An 18,186-nucleotide genomic window follows, 5' to 3' on the forward strand; every position below is an offset into this window, starting at 1 on the left:
CAACACACTGATTCATGTCATATTGACAGAAAAAAAAATGACATGTACACACTTTTTCATTTGGTTAAAAGATTTCAATTTTTAAAAGGTAGACATTCCGGGAAAAGAATTTACAATCACCACTTCATTTTAACAAGACCTCTAAGCTACCACTGCAAGTGATCATCAGCATTAATACACAACTTAAAACAGAAAAACGCAAAAACATTCCAAAGTTATGGTCAATTCCATGCACAACTGACAGCTCTTCCGGGATTTTGATACTAATCAGAGTACTCTCCCCAATCACTCCTTTCTTTACTCAGGAACCAGAGGCTGGCCTCAGAACTCACAAGTCAGCCAAGCCTCTGACTCCTGAGTGCTGGGATTAAAGGTGAGTGCCATCACATCCAGGTAAAAATCTGTTCTTAAACAATACAAATTAGAACCAAGACCAATATACCTATACTTGCCCTATTTGTAACTGATAAAATAGTTCAAATGTAAAAAAAATCCAAACAAGAGCTAAAAAATTTAAAGGCTCAAAACAATGTTTTCCTACAAATCACTACAAAGTTGCTTATGGGCTTTAAATTTTAAGACCTTAAAACTCCAGTGATTGATAATACAGAAAAGTAACACTGGGTCATAAATAAATTTCTAAAGGCACAAATAAACCATTAATGGCTATGAGGAGGGCGGAGAAGTTAAATAAAGTTGACCCTGGCTCTTTGCAGAACTGACTCCTGTTCCAGTTAGTCTCTAAGCCACTAAACACACCATCTCCTTACCTGCTCTCTCTAGACCTGACAAAGAAACTACAAGGCTTTTTCCTTAATTTTTGAAGGATACTGAAGCTTAGGACCTTGTGTTTATTGTAAGTACATGCCCTGTCAAAGATCTACATCACCAAGCAAACATTGATGATTGGGCTGCTTCCAGGGCTGCCTTAAAAGCTAACAGTACAGTTTATTTAGAAAAAGAAAAAAAAAACAACAACACACACACACAGTTAAACCAATATATATTGACTTAATATATATTATATACTTAATATATTGTATAGTAATATATTTGATATTCTACATTAATATATTTGCTATTATGTGTATGTCACATTTTATATGTATTATTTATATATTAAACCAATACATGTATTCTATATATTAACTCTATTTATACTCATTTAAATCAATGTGTTCTTTCTTTTTAATTTTATGTTTATGTATGTTTGTTTGTATGTATGTATGTATGTATGTATGTATGTGCATGTGTGTGCTTGGTGCCCACAGAGATCAGAAGAGGCTGGAGTTACAGATGGTTGCGAGCCACCATGTGAGTGCTGGGAAACAAATCCAGGTCCTCTGCAAGAGCAGCAAGGTGACACCTGCTGAGCCACATCTCCAGGTTCAGTTTTTTATGTCACTTATTTTATTTTTGAACTTTTTTGAGACAGGGTCTCACGATGTAGCTTTGGCTGGTCTAGAACTTCTATAAATCTCCCTGTTTCTGCTGGGATTACGAATGGGTATCACCACACTCTAATTTTTGCTTTGCAGTTTAAAGAACAGCTTTACTGAGGCATAACTGACATGAAGTAAACTGCCTTTCCTCTCCTCCTGTCTCTCTTGAAGGTCTCATTATATAGTCCAGGCTGGCCTCAAGGCCTTCATAGGTCAGTCTCCCAAGTGTTGAGTCATAGGCATGGGCCACTGTGCTTGGATTAACTGCACATACTTATATTACAACTTGTCTTTTTTACAATTTGTCATTAAAAAGATCTGTATTACCCCAATAAGCCATCAACATGACCATGCATTGAACACATTCATCAGAGTCCAGTCTCCTGATCCCCTGGGAGCCTTTCTCTCGTGTCCCTTCTCCCCATCCCCAGCCCTACACAAGCACTACTCAGTCTTCTTTCTGTCACTGTATCTCGGTTCCCATTTCTGAAATTCACCCAGGCTGCCTGTGTACTAACAGTTCATTCCCTTTGACTGTATAAGCTCGTTTTCAACAACACTTCGCAAGGTCTAACATTCTAATAAGACCTCTACTGACTACTTCTTTCAAAACCATGCTTAACGGTGACTTACACAGATGTGTGCACTGCCAGATCCTGGAATCACCTCAAGAATCCCGTCCCACAACACCAACTTCTAAATGTTTTGCTTACTCCTGACCTCATCTCAGGCTTTGTTACAATACTGTACTAAACACAAATCATCACACAAAAACATACATGATAGTAACCACATATGCATTGTTTTAAATACAAATTTTTATTATCATATAACTTACATGCTTTTTATTTTAAAAATCTGAAGAGAAACTGATTATCTTCTCTTAAGATAGAAAATTTTTATCTATTGTATTGAGTCCAGGCTTGGGCAGAATATACAAGATCCAGGGCTTCATTCCAAAGACACTAATCTCTTTATTTTGGTTTAGGGTACAGAGTATGATAAGAGAACAAGAAAGGAGATGAGATCTTACCTGTTTACCTAACTTTCTAACTGTAAACCAGTGTTCCTTATAATTGCATATAAAGGACCTTTCATTTCTAGAAAAAACCAAAACGTACACTGTTAAATGGGGGTATTATGAGATATATACTGGCAAGTACTATGAAATTTCTACCATTTAGGATATAGCTACACTTAATTACTGATTTTTAAAAATAAAGATCATATAACTCCATGCATTTTCCACAGGATCTTAGTGATGTCATGCCTCAAAGCCTCCATACCAGCCAGGTCAGTGCCACCACTGACATGATTAAAAGGCAGCTGCTCGAGGCACCAAAAAGGTGACACAGTGCAGTCCAAGGGCATCAAACGCAGTAACAAAGACATTCATAATCAAGCTGTCCTCGTTCAGAAATCACACCTTTAAAAACCAAATTTAAATAAAGAAACAGAAGGGGAAACGCTTACATGGGATCAATTCTGAGCCTCTGGTATTCTGGACTGTTGAACAGGATAAGTTCTAAGCCCCAAACTTTCAAAGCATTGCTTATAACCTGTCAGAAGAAAGACAGCAACTTTTCATGAGCTAAACCTTCAAGGCCAAAGTGAAGCAGAACTACATTAATTGTGTAAGCAACTGTACTTCATATGTAAATTCTGATAATAGGGGTTTTTATAAATTATGTCCCCATGATACCTCATGAAATTCAAAAATAATATGTGTGATTTTAATTTTTATTTGATGTTTTTTAAAGATTGTTTTAGAATTTATTTAAATGTGTTTCAGTGAGTACAGGCTATGGTAGGAGTACCTGTGGAGGCCAGAAGAGGGCATGAGGTGTCCATATACTGGAGTAATAGGAATTGTAAGCAGTCTAATGTAGGTGCTGGGAGCTGAACTGGTCCTCTGAAAGAGACCATTTAGCATTCTTAAATTCAAAGCCATCTCTTCAGACCCTCACATCCATTTTAAAAGTACGTTCCATATTAGGTTTCTTAGAAATGTCAGATAACTGCACAGTTCATAGATGACACTGCCTCAAGCATCCAGAAGCACATTCCATGCTATGGTGCTGCTTCTAAAACTGGTCCACCCCATAGACTCACCACCTGCAATGGCAGTGACTGAAGGCATATTAAAGCAAGTTCTCCCTGGGTTTCAAAGAAAGGTGTGGGGCCAGGGAGATGACTAAGTGGTCAATAATGGATACTGTTCTTACAGGACCCAAGTTCAGTCCCCAGTACCCATAATTAGGGGGCTCACAACCACCTATAATGTCACCTCCAGGGCGACAATGCCCTTTTTTGGGCCTCCACAGACACTAGCAGTCATGTGCACATACCCACACATAGACACATAGATATACAAATAATTTTATAAATAAAAATAAGTCTTTTAAGAAGAAGGTTTGATATATTTTAAACTTCCATAGTCACTAACAAAAAGCTAAACCTGATGACTACAAGCTGAGAAATAGGAGAGAAATCTAGAAAATGTTCCATTGGTCCTCCCAGGTGGGCAACAAAGAAATAAGCACACTGGGTAGTAATTCATACCAAATGCAAGTACCAGCGAGCACCGAGTGTGTACACCCAGGAGACGGCAGTGGCCGCACCAACACTGACCTCCGCTCTCAGCTGAGGGCCAGTGGTCCTCACAGTGTCACAGTGAAGTACTGGGTGGAAATGCTAGAGAATGGGGATGCTAGCAGGGTAGCATAAAAGGAATTTATAAAGAACGATACTCAAAAGAGAAATCAGAAAGAACTTGGACAACCCTCACATCAGTAGACTGGACCCTACAAGTAGACATATAAAGTTAGGCATGGTGGCTCAAGACTGCAATCCCAGCACCTAGGGGGCCCAAGCAGGACCTTGCAAAGGTCAAGGCCAGGCCAAGCCACAAAGTGTCTATAAAAGCAAAACAAACAAACATATAAATTAACACAGGGCTGGAGGTTTTCTATAGGGTAGAATACCTGTCTAGTATGTGACAAGACCTTAGACATCATTCCCAGCACTATTAAGAATGAGCCACCACAGAATTAAAATGGAGCCTGGGGGATTGGGATGTGTCTAGATGGCAGAGTTTGAGGTCAACACATGTGAAGCCTTGGGCCAATCCCAATACCACCCTCCAAAAGGGCTACAAGTTAGAAAACAGATCGAATTGTACAAACTGTACTTCAGGAATCCAGTCTGGTAGGGTGATTTAAATGGAAGCTGCAAGACACTGCAATTTCTCAGATGTACCAAAGATAAAAAGTTTGAAGCACTGTAATTAATATATTAAGTTATCAGCACCTACATATAAATTAAGCAATCTCACTCAGAAAAAAAAAAAAATTGTAAAGGCCCTACCTATTCTAAACTAAGTGTGGTAGCACATATCTATAATTCTACTCTGGAGACAGATGGAATGATGATCACAAGTCCCAGAGCAGCCATGACTACAGAGCAAGGCCCTGCCTGCCCCAAGCAAGCAAGCAAGGGACCAAAGCCATTCTAAAGCCAAGAGTCTACAGTCCTATGTTCATCTCTGTATGCATAGCACTCTGGAGAGTGGCCTTATCTTCTGTAGACAGTTTACAGAGGGAACGCCTGAGGACTTCATCGTTACATAAAAAGCTGTGCCAAGCTGCGCCACATGAACGGGAAACTGAGTGCTGCAAGCATAGCAGAGCTGAAAATGAGGCAGCCTTTCCCACACACTTCACACAAACTCTGGACTACTTACTTGAATAGAGAAAAAGCCACTGTCATCCATATTTCCAGAAGGCTGCTGTTCAATTTTCATGGCCAGTTGTGCGCAGACGGAGATGGGAAAAGGAGTAAAAACTGCCATTAGTGTGCACATTTAAAAGAACACGCTGGACAGTCACATTAGCTATAATTAACGAGTCAGGCCCTTAGGGGAGAATGGCTCCTCTTCCTCCTCTGAAGAGCATCCACATTTTAAAAATAAGATGGGATTCGGTGAGTCTGAAATCAGTACCTGTAAAAATGTGCGATAGTCTTCACTGGTAACTCCTCCTTCTGCCATCCTCATCCTTTCTTCTTCATCTAGCTGGTGTGCAATTGAGGATAACTCCACAGGGCTAAAATATTCTCCTTGCAATAAATTATTCAGGCAGTGCTGAGCACAAAGTGAGCCTTCTTGCTAGTATTTAAAAAAAAAATTCAATTGTGATTAAGTGGATCTGTACAGTGTCTACTAGAAAATGCAATTACTAACTTTTTAATATGATCAAAACAGACCTTACAAGCCTTAGCCAAAGCTGAGTTCACTAGTATACGCATTTTCATTGTCATGTTTATTTCACAGTTATTTAACTATAGGAAGAAAAATGAAGAATGGTTTACAGTATAACTTCATCTCTCCAATCTCATAAAAGCCTAAAAACTACTCTATAAAAACATTTAGCCTTTTGAAGTTTTCAGTATCTACAAGAATTTATCTTTGGAGATTCCATAGCAAATTACTACTGCAAAAAGGGAGTGTTAAGCCATAAGAACATTCATTCTTTTAACAAGATAGTTGCTATTTGACCTTAAAAGACTGACTTTTCAAATTCAAGAACTGGTTTAAGTGAGAACAACTTTTTCTCATGTTAAGACCCACAGTTCTAGAGCCAACTCTGCAGATTCATTCCAAGTAACGTCCAGAGAGGAAAACTGTCCCAAGCTGAGACAGTCCAAGTCCGTAAGTGGACAAGCTAGCAAGGGGAACTGCAGCCAAGTTAAGCTCCCTAAGAGGTCATTAGCATCCTTCTTATGGAGATCCCATGGGCCTGGGATGTCTAATTGCTAGGTAGCTGGCTTTCATATACAACTGCACAAAACCCATGTCCAAATCCAGACTGCCTAACACTGTACAGCTTGCTTGTCACTCTCCTGGCTCTACAGTATTGCTCTCCTAAGCTACAGGAAAAGAAGGGTAACTCATGAGTGTAGGAGTCATGAGAATATAGACCCTAAGCCTGCCATTCTGGGAGGTGAAGGCAGATGGGAGATCACTTCCTACTGTCACCTCTGGCCCTCTAGAGGGCCAATAAGGCCTACTGAACTCAACCTGCCTGGTATAATGAATGCATCCTGGTCTGAGCTATGTTACATGGCAGATGATCACTCCAAAGAGCACCTTACAAGATGCATTTTATTCCCTGATGAATCAATGTTAGAGGAACAAAATGTAACTGCTGAAGCAGATATAGTATATATGTCTGTTATGGTGCAGGAAGGTAGAGTTCAGAGAGTTTGAGTCTACCACGGAGTTAGAACAACTTATCTCCATAGTCTGCCAAAGTATGTTGCCCATTCCTAGACTGGCTTGGAGCAAGGGTTAAGTATCCCTTCAAGCTGTAGTCACATGGTGACAGAATTCTTTGTCTCTGCCTCTTTTTCCTTCTACTGTTGATCAACTGCTAGGAGCAATGTCACTGAATACTGTCTACTGGGAGGTAAAGACAGATTGTTCTGCTTATATCTAGTGAAAATACAACCATTTCACAAAACACGAGTGGCTAAAAATATACAAAAAGATGCTCAACTTCACTAGTCAATCAGGGAAATATGTATCAAAAGTACAGCCTGAGGCAGGAGATGGCTCAGCAGGTAAAGGTGCCTACTGTCAATTCCCAGATACTACGTACGAAGAGACAACTGTTGGTATATTGTTCCTATGGAATGTATACAATTTACCCTTGTTCATTCAAACGCTGATTTTTCTACCCCACTGCCTGATTTCAATCCAGACATTGCATTGTGATGCTCTCAAGTCTGTGTAACCATGCCACCATTTGTTCTCTAGTTTGTCAATTAAACATCCAGCCAGTGCTGAGCAATGGAGAGAACAGGGTGGGACATCCTGGTCCGGAGGGGAGAAGGAAGCGAGTGGGAGGAGTCAGAGAGGAGAGATCCACAGAAGAGGACTTAGAACCACAAGGAGAGAGGAACCGGACCTAAAATATGACTAAAAGCAAGTATAATGTGGGAAATCTGAATGGAGGAAACTAAACGGGCTTGAAGGTTTAGGATGGCGTATTCATTGCCCACCATTGTGCTCTAGGTTAACTAAATACATCCTAGTCTCTGTGTGGCGATTTGGGTCTACAGCTGGTTTAGGAATAACCGTTGTTTAACTCAAAGATAAATCTACAACAAAGAACTGACTCCTGGGTACACGCACACCTGGCCATGTGTGTGCCTGCATTCACATGCACACTACATACAATACAACTAAAAATATATTTTTAAATATTACAGTTATTGATTGGTTGGAGAGGATGCAGGATGGCAGAGGAAAACTTGCAGGATTCAATTTTTTCCTTCCACTGTACAGGATTTTTAATTTAGAACATGCCTGCTCTGGCAAGAGATCACACCCAAAGACCTTCCAGGTCTGTGTCATCAGGCTGTAATACAAACACGACTTTAATACAGGAGACAGGCAAGCAGATCTGAGTTCAAAGCCAGCCTGGTATAGAGCAAGTTTCAAATAAAGAAAAGCTTAGGTCCAGGCGTGGTAGCACATGCCTTTAATCCCAAACAATGAGGGTAAAGTTAGTAGAAGGAAGCACCCATGTTTGAAAGTGATGTCTAATTGCGTGGCAGAAAAAGTGATGAATCAGAGAAGATTTGACAGAACATGATCGCCAACTCTCATGAGGAGAGGAAGGAGAAGCTACTTAGGGGGCAATGCAGAGAGAGAGAGGAAGAAAACAGTAATAGAGAGACAGGTTCCAAGAGAGAACTCAGGTGAAGACAAAATGAGCCAGAGAGGGATGAACTCAGGTGAAGACAAAAGGAGCCAGGAGATTTGAGCAGATTGTTGGAGTTAGTTTGAGGCCAAGCAGAGCAGTACAGAGACCGACAGAAAAGCCAGACTGAATCAGTCGGCTGGGAGAGGAGTTTGTTCCAGAACAGCTGAGTTGAACCAGACAGCTTTGAGCTCAGTAAAGAACAAGAAGGGGTGAGCTTACTCAGCCATAAGTTTCAGAGCCTAAAAACATTCTAGGCCTAGGTTAGATTCCACAGAGGATAGAAACTTCCAGGACTAGGCCTAGGTTAGCAGACAGAGGCAATAAGCCTCAGAGACAACTACTGAATCAGGAGAATAAAAGTCCCTTTTACATGCCACAATGTGGGTCCCAACGATGAACTCAGGTTACAAGGTTTGGCAGTAAGGGCCTTTTTACTTTCTGAGCTATCTTGCCAGTGTCTAAAAACATTTTTGTTGTTGTTTTTGAGACAAGGTCTCACTTAGTAGCTCTGGCTGGCCTGGAATTCACTATGTAAACCAGGCTGGCCTCAAACTCACAGAAATCTGACATCTGTTTGCTTCTGACTCCAAGTGTTCAGATTAAAGGTGTGCACCACCACACCTAGCTAATAGAAAGTACATTTATGAAAGAAAAACTCACATAGTGTTAACACAATGCAGTCTCCAGAACACCTATAACGGTGGGGAGGGTTAGAATTAGAGAAAACTGTTGTCACAGAAGCGAGTATCAATTAGTGAAACCACTCCACAACAATCTTCCGTACCAAAGCGTAACATCTGTGTGCTCTGTGATTAGACACATACACTGCAAATGCATCAACCAAAACAGTACAAAACAAGTTCCAGGCCAGCCAGGGCTACAAAGTGAGACCCTGTCTTAAAAAAATAAAAATTACAGAAGAGTAGTATACTTTAAATAGCGCCACAAACCTTTTAGATCAGCGGTTCTCAATCTTCCTAACGCAGAGACCCCTCAATAAACAGTTCCTTATTTGTGGTGATCCCCAATCATGTTATGAATCATAATGTAAATATCTGCTATATAGCTGGTCTTAGGTGACCCCTATGAAAGCATGTTGGACCCACATCTCCTGCAAAGGGGGTCGTGACCCACAGGGTGAGAACTGCTGTTTTAGACACTCATGGGCCTCTCCCTGACACCACAAGCACCAGGCTTACTCAGCTAGGAATTCTGGTGCTCCCACGGTGTCAGCAACCTGAAGAGCTGAGATTATAGGCACAGGCCATGTAGTTAACTCCACCATTATCTCCAACTGGAGATCTACCAGTGGACAACTGCTTTTATTTATTTACTGGTTGGTTGGTTGGTTGGTTTTGTTTCTCAAAGTTCTCTCTACCTAGCCATGACTGTCCTGGAATTCACTATATAGAACAGGCTGCCCTTAAACTCACAGAAGTCACTTAGGTATTATCATGTGTACATACTTAATAAATACTTTAGAAGTACATTTGCCATGTGTACGTGCACATGGGTGAGGGAGCACATGTGTATGTATGCATATAGAGGCAGGAGGACAACCTTGGTGGTGTTCCTCACAGGTGGGCTAACTTGACTATCTCCAGGTATCTGCCTCGGCCTCCCAAGTGCTGGGATTAAAGGCGTGTGCTACCATGCTGACAAATGTTTTTATATTCTAGCTTAGTAATACTCAAGGGGGTTAAGTGTAAAATTAATTCCAAGAGGAAGTGGTTGATGTCTTTTCTAGTTGATTCTCTGGTTAAAGGCAAGTCACGGAAGGGAAAAGAATTCTCTGGAAAACAGCAATTATGCTCAAATATTCCCAGAATAGCCTCCTAAATAATAACCTAAAGTTACAGGTGCGTTCCTGAAATATGCCACTGCTTCAGTAAGCGTTCATTTGCTGTGAATATTTAAGGTGGTGATAAAGGCAAATGTACTGTCCAGGACTGGGGCGAGATCTCAGTCGGCAATGTGCTTGCTACACTAGCATCAGGACCTGCGTTCAATTCCCAGAACCCGAAATGAAAGCCATGCATGGTGGTACCCATTTGTGACTACAGGGTGGGGAAGTGGAATGGGCAGATACCTGGGGATAGTCAAGTTAGCCCACCTGTGAGGAACACCACCAAGGTTGTCCTCCTGCCTCTATATGCATACACACACATGTGCTCCCTCACCCACGCACACGTACACACGCACGAACGTACACACGCACGCACACATGGCAAATGTACTTCTAAAGTATTTATTAAGTATGTACACATGATAATACCTAAGTGACTTCTGGGTAAACAGGGGTGTGTATGTGTGTGTCTGTGTGCATGTTTGTATATGTGTTCTCATATACACGTGTGCAGACAGATGTATACATATATGTGCTAAAGGTCAAAGTCGGATGTCTTCCTCAGCTGCTCTACACCTTATTTTTTGAGACAGTCTGTTAACTGAGCTCACTGATTCAGCTAGACTGGCTAGTCAGCAAGCACCAGCCAGCCACCTGGCTCCATTCCCTGCTTCCAAGAACCAGGGATATGGACACACACTGCCCTGACTTTACGTGGTTGCTGGGGAGCTGACCTCAGGTTTGCAGCTTACACAACAGGCACTTTACCAGCTGAGGCATAGCCCCAGCACTTTGTTACCCTAGCGCTTTGGCTATAATGGTTCTGTAGTTACTTGCACTGAAATCTGCTCAATAAGGAACAACTGATACTGTAAAGAAGGGATCGGGGAGCTGGAGAGACGGCTCAGCAGTTACAGGTACTGGCTGCTTTTCCAGAGGACCCAGATTCAACTCCTAACTACTCAACCCTCTGCCATTCCACTTCCAGGATATCTCCCCACCTCCGTAGGCACTGGGGACACACAGCATGTACAGACATACACGAACACCCAAATTTCTTGTTTGTTTTTCAAGGTAAGTATTTCTCTGTGTAGTCCAGGCTGTCCTGGAACTACCTCTGTAGACCAGGCTGGCCTCAAACTCATAAGAGATTCCCCTGCCTCAACTTCCAGAGTGCTAGGATTAAAGGTGTGCACCACCACCACCACCCAGACAAAAATACTTTAGAAATGCATTAAGTGCCCTAGGTTAAGCAGCTAAGGTGCATATTTAACATATCAAGATGAACCTGGCCTCCAGGTTCTCCCAGCATCCCTCAGTCCCTACCAGTTTCAAAGTAGGACTGATAATACCCCACCCTCCACCCTGAACATTCCAGCCTAGGGGCTGGGCTGCCCTTCCCCCAAAGGCTCTTCTATAAATATATAATCAGACATTTTGCATACCTGTCCTCTTTTGTATCCTTTTTAATCTTTGCCTGCTGGACTTGGTTCCCCTCTCTCCATTCCCCTCCTCCTTTCCCCACATGGTTCACTGGACTCTCCCAGATGTGTCTGCCTCTGGCTATTCTCTCCCATGTATCTATAATAAACTTAAGTCCTTCCCCATACCTAGGACCAGTCATGTCCTTTCCTTTCCCTTCTTTTTTTTTTTTTTTTTTCCTCATTTCTTTTTCCATTCACCCTAGTGATGACTCGGTGGGTTAACTCGAAAGCTTGAGTTACATCCCTGGAACCCACACCACACCAAGTTGGAAGGACAGAATCAACTTTATGAAGTTGCCCTCTTTGACGGCCACACAAGCACACAGTAATGAAACGGTTTTGTTGTTGTTTTTAAGAATGCATGGATGCATGGAAGGAGTCTTATGATGCAGTGTATAAAGTGTTCAAAGTCTGACATGTTTCAAATGGATTTGATGCCAACGCCCTTGTTAAACTAATTACAAATTCGTGTGTGTGTGTGAGAGAGAGAGAGAGAGAAGAGAGGGAGCGCAAGAGTGAGAGTGCAGAGCACGAGAGAGCTGGGAGTCATGGCACAGGCCTGAAATCTCCGCACTCAGGAGGCCAAGACAGGACGGAGAGCCTGGAGTCAGCTTGGGCTACCAGAGATCTCGTCACAAATTAACTTGTTCCAGTTCCAAAACACTCAGAAATGTCCTATGAGCTTTCATTTAACAGTTTCTTACATCACTTTTGTCTTTCCTTTGTGGTGCATGAACTTTATAAATGCTCATTTATAAGTATTCGATAAAACAAAGACCCTTTGCTCCTACCAAACAGCCTCAACTAGCAACCCTCTCTAAACCTAAAACGATTATGAAACATGGTATCATATGCCAAAGTTGTCCTGGGAACACCCAAATGACTGGATAATTGGACGTGAGCATAGACCAGTTTCTCAAGATGTCACAACACTTTTAAGCGTAGTCGCTTAGAAATTAAGAAGAGAAAGAAACTAGCCAGACCACACAGCAGAAAGATTCTAATCTATCCATAATACCCCAAAACAAAGCTGGCCTCCTGGTCCGGAAAAATGGGATAGCAAACCAAACCCAAACATCCCGTAATAAAAACTCTTATGACGACTTCCCTCCGCGGTTTCCTACTTTACTTCCTAAGTGTCAGGCCCTTTGATGGGCGAGGCACGGTCACAAATGCAGAAGGACGTGAGATAGATCATCAAGATGGAAGTGCATAAGACATTCCATTATAGAACTGAGTTGAGAGAAAGTTGATTCTGCCAGAGGACGGGCTAGGGGGCGTGGGTGGTCCGCCAGGTGTAGAGAGGCGACTCCCAAGACTAGACCCGGAGAGAGAGGGCAGAAGAAACCCAAAAAGGCGTGGCAAGTGAAGAAGAAGCGACCGCGCTCATCTTCCGGGTGACGTCCCCGCAATGCCCAGCCGGCCCTGGTTACCCGCCCGGTCCTCTGGGGCAAGGGCTCCGGGGGCGCAGGGGGCAGGCTTCCGGAGCAGAGCCCGGGGGAAGCGCCCCTCAGCCAGCCGGGTCGACACGGGGGCGCTCGGCCCCGCCCTGACCTCCTGAGGCGGCGACGCTGCTCCCCACGCCCGCCGCCGAGCCGCGGACGGCTCCCCACCGAACGCCCACACTCACTTTCTCGTGGAAGATGGACTCCATGTTTATTTGTCTGGAGCCAACGGCCCCGGCGCGGAGCAGCCCCCGCCCCCGGCCCCACCCCTCCGCCCCGCCCTGCCCACGTGCCTCCCCCTAACCAATCGCTACTGCGGGCGCACGTCACGCAGCGCGCGGTTCGAGGGAGCGCAGGACACGTGACCTGGGCGGTGCGTCCGCCCGCGGCGTGCGCGGTGCTGGGGCGCCGCCTGCCGTGCGGAGGAACTTCTCTGCCTCCCGCGCTTCGCTGGACGATCTTGTTATTCTAGGGTTCTAGATGCGGAACCTCGCAGCCAGGTTTTATGTTCCTTTTTTAATTTTCCACCTTCTTTGGTACTTTCTGCGTAACTGCATGTAATTAATACCTCCCGTTCCACTGAAAACCTCATTCAGGAAAAAGTACTGGTGTAAAAACTATAGACAGTGTTTAGTAAGGGCCAATTTATAAGTGCGATTTAACACAGCATGTTTTGGAGCGTGCGTCTGTTATAATATTTTATACAGATGAGGAAAAAGAGGCAGGAAGAAATTAGGAACTGCCCCGTGTGCAACCTAGTTGCCTGTTGGAATGAATATCGGGTCACCTGCTGAGGACTCTGAAGGAGGAAGCATCCGCTGGAAAGTGAAAAGTCAAAAGATGTTGAGGCGGCGTGTTGATGAAGATTAAGTTGATTAAGTAGTATGGGCGCAGATCTTGCACGGTGAAACCATTTTAGGTTCTTTAGAGTCGGCAAGGAAACTGGGTAGGAAGGCTCCTTGCACCTGAAAGTAGAGGAAGGAGTATACGGAGTTGGAGGACAGCTGGGCTATGCCAGCCGGTAGCCTGAGCTACATAGGGCAGTCCTGCACACCCACCCTCCCAAAAGGAGGAAACAGGCAATTAGAGATTTTTTTTTTTTTTTTTTTAAGTAGAGCCATGGGATCAAACTAGCATTTTAGAGGATCACAGGGGAACAGAATACTTGAAGATATTTTGGGAAAAATGAAGAGATGATGGCGATCAGGATTCTAGCAGTAATTTGAGGATGAAGAGAGACCACTTTGAAGTTTTAGTTAGCAGACCCGGAAGAATTTGGGGAGGAGCTGGAGAGGAGGCGTATGTTGGGAAAGACTTGCGGGTTTCTGCGGTAGGCACCACCTATACCAGGAGTTAATACGCCCATCAGAAACCTTTGCAGAATGAGCAAGACGACAGGTTTTGTTTGGGGAATAATGAATTTAAACGTCTGTGCATGATCCATCAGACCTGGAGTTTACAGAAGCTGTTTTGACTGGTTGCTATTTGGAGGTAACTGAAGGGCTGGAGAGATGGCTCTGTGGCTAAGAGCAGTTGCTTCTCTTGTAAGGGACCTGTATTTGGTTCTCAGAACCCACATGGAGGCTCACAACAGTTAGTTAGTTATTCCGGACCCAGGGGATCCTTCTGCAGGCTCCAGGCATACACAGCTATGCACCTACATACACGCATTCACATAAAGTACATTTAAAAAATTAACACACAAGGTAACTGAAAACATAGAGTGAATATAATCTTAGAGAAAAGAGACTGGAAAGCACTAGAGCTTTCCCTGAAGATAGAAAGCAGTGGGCAAGGGGAGTGCAAATGCTGGGGAATGTAATGAAAAGCAAGACCCAGGGGAGAATGCGTCAGGGACCAGTCAGTGTTGGTGCTGCCAGAAAGTCAAGGGATGTAAAGACAGGAGACTGCTCAGTTTGGTTGCTGTTGAAAGGGTTTCTGTGAGTACAAGTTCAAGAAAGGAAGAGGAAAGAAAATGAAGACTGCCAGTGAAGACCAGCTAGCTACTCAAAATGAGGTGCCATATTTTTTGTTAAATATTCTGTATGCAATTTCCTCGTGAGATTAAACAGAAATAAAGATGTTCTAATGAGAGGTGAAACATTACATCTTGCAAGGAAGCTAGTGAGGACATAGAATAATGTGAGGACAGGAAAAACATTCCATCTTACAGAGGGACGTCTTTAGCTTAGAAAGTGAACAACTCAGAGGCTTCTGCAAGTTCCTGAAACTGACCGGATTCACTAGATTCCTTCCCCTTAAAGCATATATAAACAGTAAGGGCTACTGAGCGATAAACAAGCAGTTACCTAGAAGAGGGTCACAACAACTGAACTGACTGGAAGAAGCAGAGACCAGTTAAACTGCCTGAGACACTCCAACCCGCCGAGCTGCCTGCTCACCATTAGTGAGCATGTAGTGATGCAGTAGTCTTTAAGTCATTTTTGCCCTTATAAGTAATCTCAAATAAAACTCACTGGTTCAAGTTGGCCTTTGGTGGTATCCTTACTTTGGCCTATGCTCAGTCCTCTGAGGTGAGTAGATGCTTGTTCACAGCTCCCAGGAATAGTGGGCATAATACATATATGATATGATATGATATATATTTAAAGACACAATTGTTCAAGTGAATTAATGAAGCTGGGCTGCTATAAATACCTGTGCTGGGCCAGGTGTGGTGTGGCGCACGCCTTTAATCCCAGCAAACCAATAGCCAACATCAAGTTAAATGGGGAGAAACTTAAAGCAATTCCACTGAAATCAGGGACAAGAAAAGGCTGCCCACTCTCCATATTTCTTCAATATAGTGTTTGAAATCCAAGTTCAATATAATGTTTGAAGAGCAATAAGACAACTAAAGGAGATTGATCAAGGAGGTACAAATTGAAAGGAGGAAGTGAGAGTATCTGTATTCACAGATGATAATGATAGTATACATAAGTGGCCCCAAAAAATCCACCAGGGAATGCCTACAGCCGATAAACACCATCAGCAGCCAGCCGAGATGGTGCACACCTGTAATCCCAGCACTCAGGGAGGCAGAGGCAGGTGGATCTCTGTGAGTTAAAGGCCAACCTGGTCTGAGTCCAGGACAACCAAGACTACATAGAGGAAACCCTGTCTGGAAAAACAAAAACAACAAAACAAGGTCAGACATTGTAGAGGAATTTTAATTCTGAACATGCTGCTCTGGCAAGAGATCATACCCAAAGACCTTGTAAGTTTCTGTGATCCACTGGAATACAGACCCATCTTTAATCCCAGAGACAGAGGAAAGCAGATCTCTGAGTTCAAGGCCAGTCTGGTATAGAGCAAACTTCAGATAAAGAAAACCTTAGGTACAGGCATGCTGTTAATCCCAACACTCAGGACAGAGGCATGGAAATCTGGGTTCTAGTACAAGTTCAGCTGAGTCAGGGAGATGAGAGGCAGTTCAGTTCGTGGAATTCAGAGGCAGTTTTTACCTGTAAAGTTTTGCTGAGAGAGGTTGAAGAGAGAACAAGCCAGAGATTAAGGAGCCAGAAGATTAGAACAGATTGCTAGAGTTAGTTTAAGGCCAAGCAGAACAAATCTGTCAGCTTGGAAAGGCGATTGAATCAAACAGTTGAGTTGAACCAGCTGGCAGGCAGAGATCAGAAAGAGCTGGAAGGGGTAAGCATATTCAGCAGTCTAAGTACCAGAGGCTGAAAACATTCTAGACCTAGATTGCATGGAGGCTAGAAGCTTCCAGGACTAGATCTAAGTTGGCAGGAGGAGGCAGTAAGCCTCCTAGATGAATGTTAGTGTTACAATAACAAAGAGGTTGAGTTTCGCTCAGGATTCTGAAGTTCCAAGATCAAGGCCACATCCAGTGTTGGCCTTCTTGTTGCCAGTCCTGATACCTGGGGTAAGGTATTACTTAGCAAAGATACATCTCTTAAAAGGCCACCAGGAATTAAATAACAGATTCAGTAACCTGAAGTCAGGTCTAATCCTAATCACCTCTCAAAAGCCCTACTATACATAATATTCTAAGTTTCCATTCTTTTAATATTTCACAATGGAGACTAAACTTGAACACATGGAACTCCTAGGAGACACTGAAACCATAACATACCTAGCTTGAAAAGTATGAGGGGCAAAAAGTTATGGCTTAATAGAACTATAATCCAAAGAAACAAAATGCTAATAACAAGTGGGAAACCTAGGTATACAGTGGTGTGCTCAACTGTAGTTTTTGGGTCTTTATTTTTTTAATTTTTTTTGTTTATTTATTCACTTTGTATCCCAGCTGTAGCCCCCTTCCCTCCCTCCTCTCTTCCCTGAGTCCACTGGTAGGGGAGGTCCTCCTCCCCTTCCCTCTGACCCCAACCTATTAGGTCTCATCAGGACTGGCTGCATTGTCTTCCTCTGTGGCCTGGTAAGGCTGCCCCCCTCAGGGGAGTTTTTGGGTTTTTGAGATATGGCTTTGATATCCTTGGCTGGACTAGAACTTGCTATGTAAATCAGGCTGATTTGCATTTGCAGCAGTTGTGCTTCCACCTCCTAAGTGCTAAGATTACAGGTTTGCATCACACCTGGCCTCACAAACAGCCTTTTTTTCCCTCCCAGACAGGGTTTGACTGTGTAGCCGTGGCTGTCCTGGATTTGCTTTGTACACCAGGTTGGCCTCGAACTCAGATCCACCTGCCTCTGCTGTAGGCTTAGACTTTGTTAAGTGCTTCTACCTCCCTTCCAACCCCACAACACTGTGTAGGAGAGAATGGTTAGTGGGGACTGCAGTGGAGTTTTCTTTGCTACTTCCTGCTGGGTAGAGTCGTAGGAGTCTTTTGGGGGCAATACCAATAGCAGTCAGAAAATCCAGGAGTCTAGGTAACCACCAAACAGCAAACACAGCAGCAGGATGAACCAGCAGCAAGCTATGTTTATACTGCTCAAAGTCCTCAGAATTCAATTAATTCCAGCCGGCAAAGACTACCCTCCGCATAAAATACTTAACAGGTGTGGACAAACTAAAATCCCCAACTTGGAATGATAACAAAAAACATGTTTTCATATCATAACCCAAAATGTCCACAACACTCTGCCTCCCTGAGCGCTGGGATCATAGGCGTGCGCCACCACGCCTAGTAGCCATTTTCTAAGTCAGCTTTGCCCCATACTTGAAAATTACCTCAAAAATAAAAAGGATTTAAATGGTTACCTCCATAAAAAGTATAAGAA

The 18,186-nt window shown here is 43.2% G+C and overlaps 1 protein-coding gene across 11 annotated transcripts in view; it reads right to left on the minus strand.

Annotated features, from left to right (window-relative positions):
- The window catches only part of Atxn3 (ataxin 3), a 39,770-nt gene extending 26,514 nt beyond the window's left edge, over positions 1-13,256 (minus strand). For 3 of the 11 annotated variants that reach the window (XM_021650203.2, XM_021650202.2, XM_060388062.1), the window contains exons 1-5: positions 13,170-13,216; positions 5,443-5,607; positions 5,185-5,229; positions 2,916-3,001; positions 2,476-2,542 (exon numbers count right to left, since the gene is read on the minus strand). In XM_021650203.2, coding sequence (XP_021505878.1) covers positions 2,476-2,542; positions 2,916-3,001; positions 5,185-5,229; positions 5,443-5,607; positions 13,170-13,193 — 387 coding nt within the window. In that variant the 5' untranslated portion in view covers positions 13,194-13,216. Of the gene's footprint in view, positions 1-2,475; positions 2,543-2,915; positions 3,002-5,184; positions 5,230-5,442; positions 5,608-13,169 lie in introns of all 11 variants that reach the window. The other 8 variants (XM_021650197.2, XM_021650205.2, XM_060388060.1 and 5 more) reach the window with 7 other exon arrangements.
- Positions 13,257-18,186: the final 4,930 nt, after the last annotated feature.

The sequence above is a fragment of the Meriones unguiculatus genome, chromosome 7 (genome assembly GCF_030254825.1).
Source record: "Meriones unguiculatus strain TT.TT164.6M chromosome 7, Bangor_MerUng_6.1, whole genome shotgun sequence".
Classification (NCBI taxonomy): domain Eukaryota; kingdom Metazoa; phylum Chordata; class Mammalia; order Rodentia; family Muridae; genus Meriones; species Meriones unguiculatus.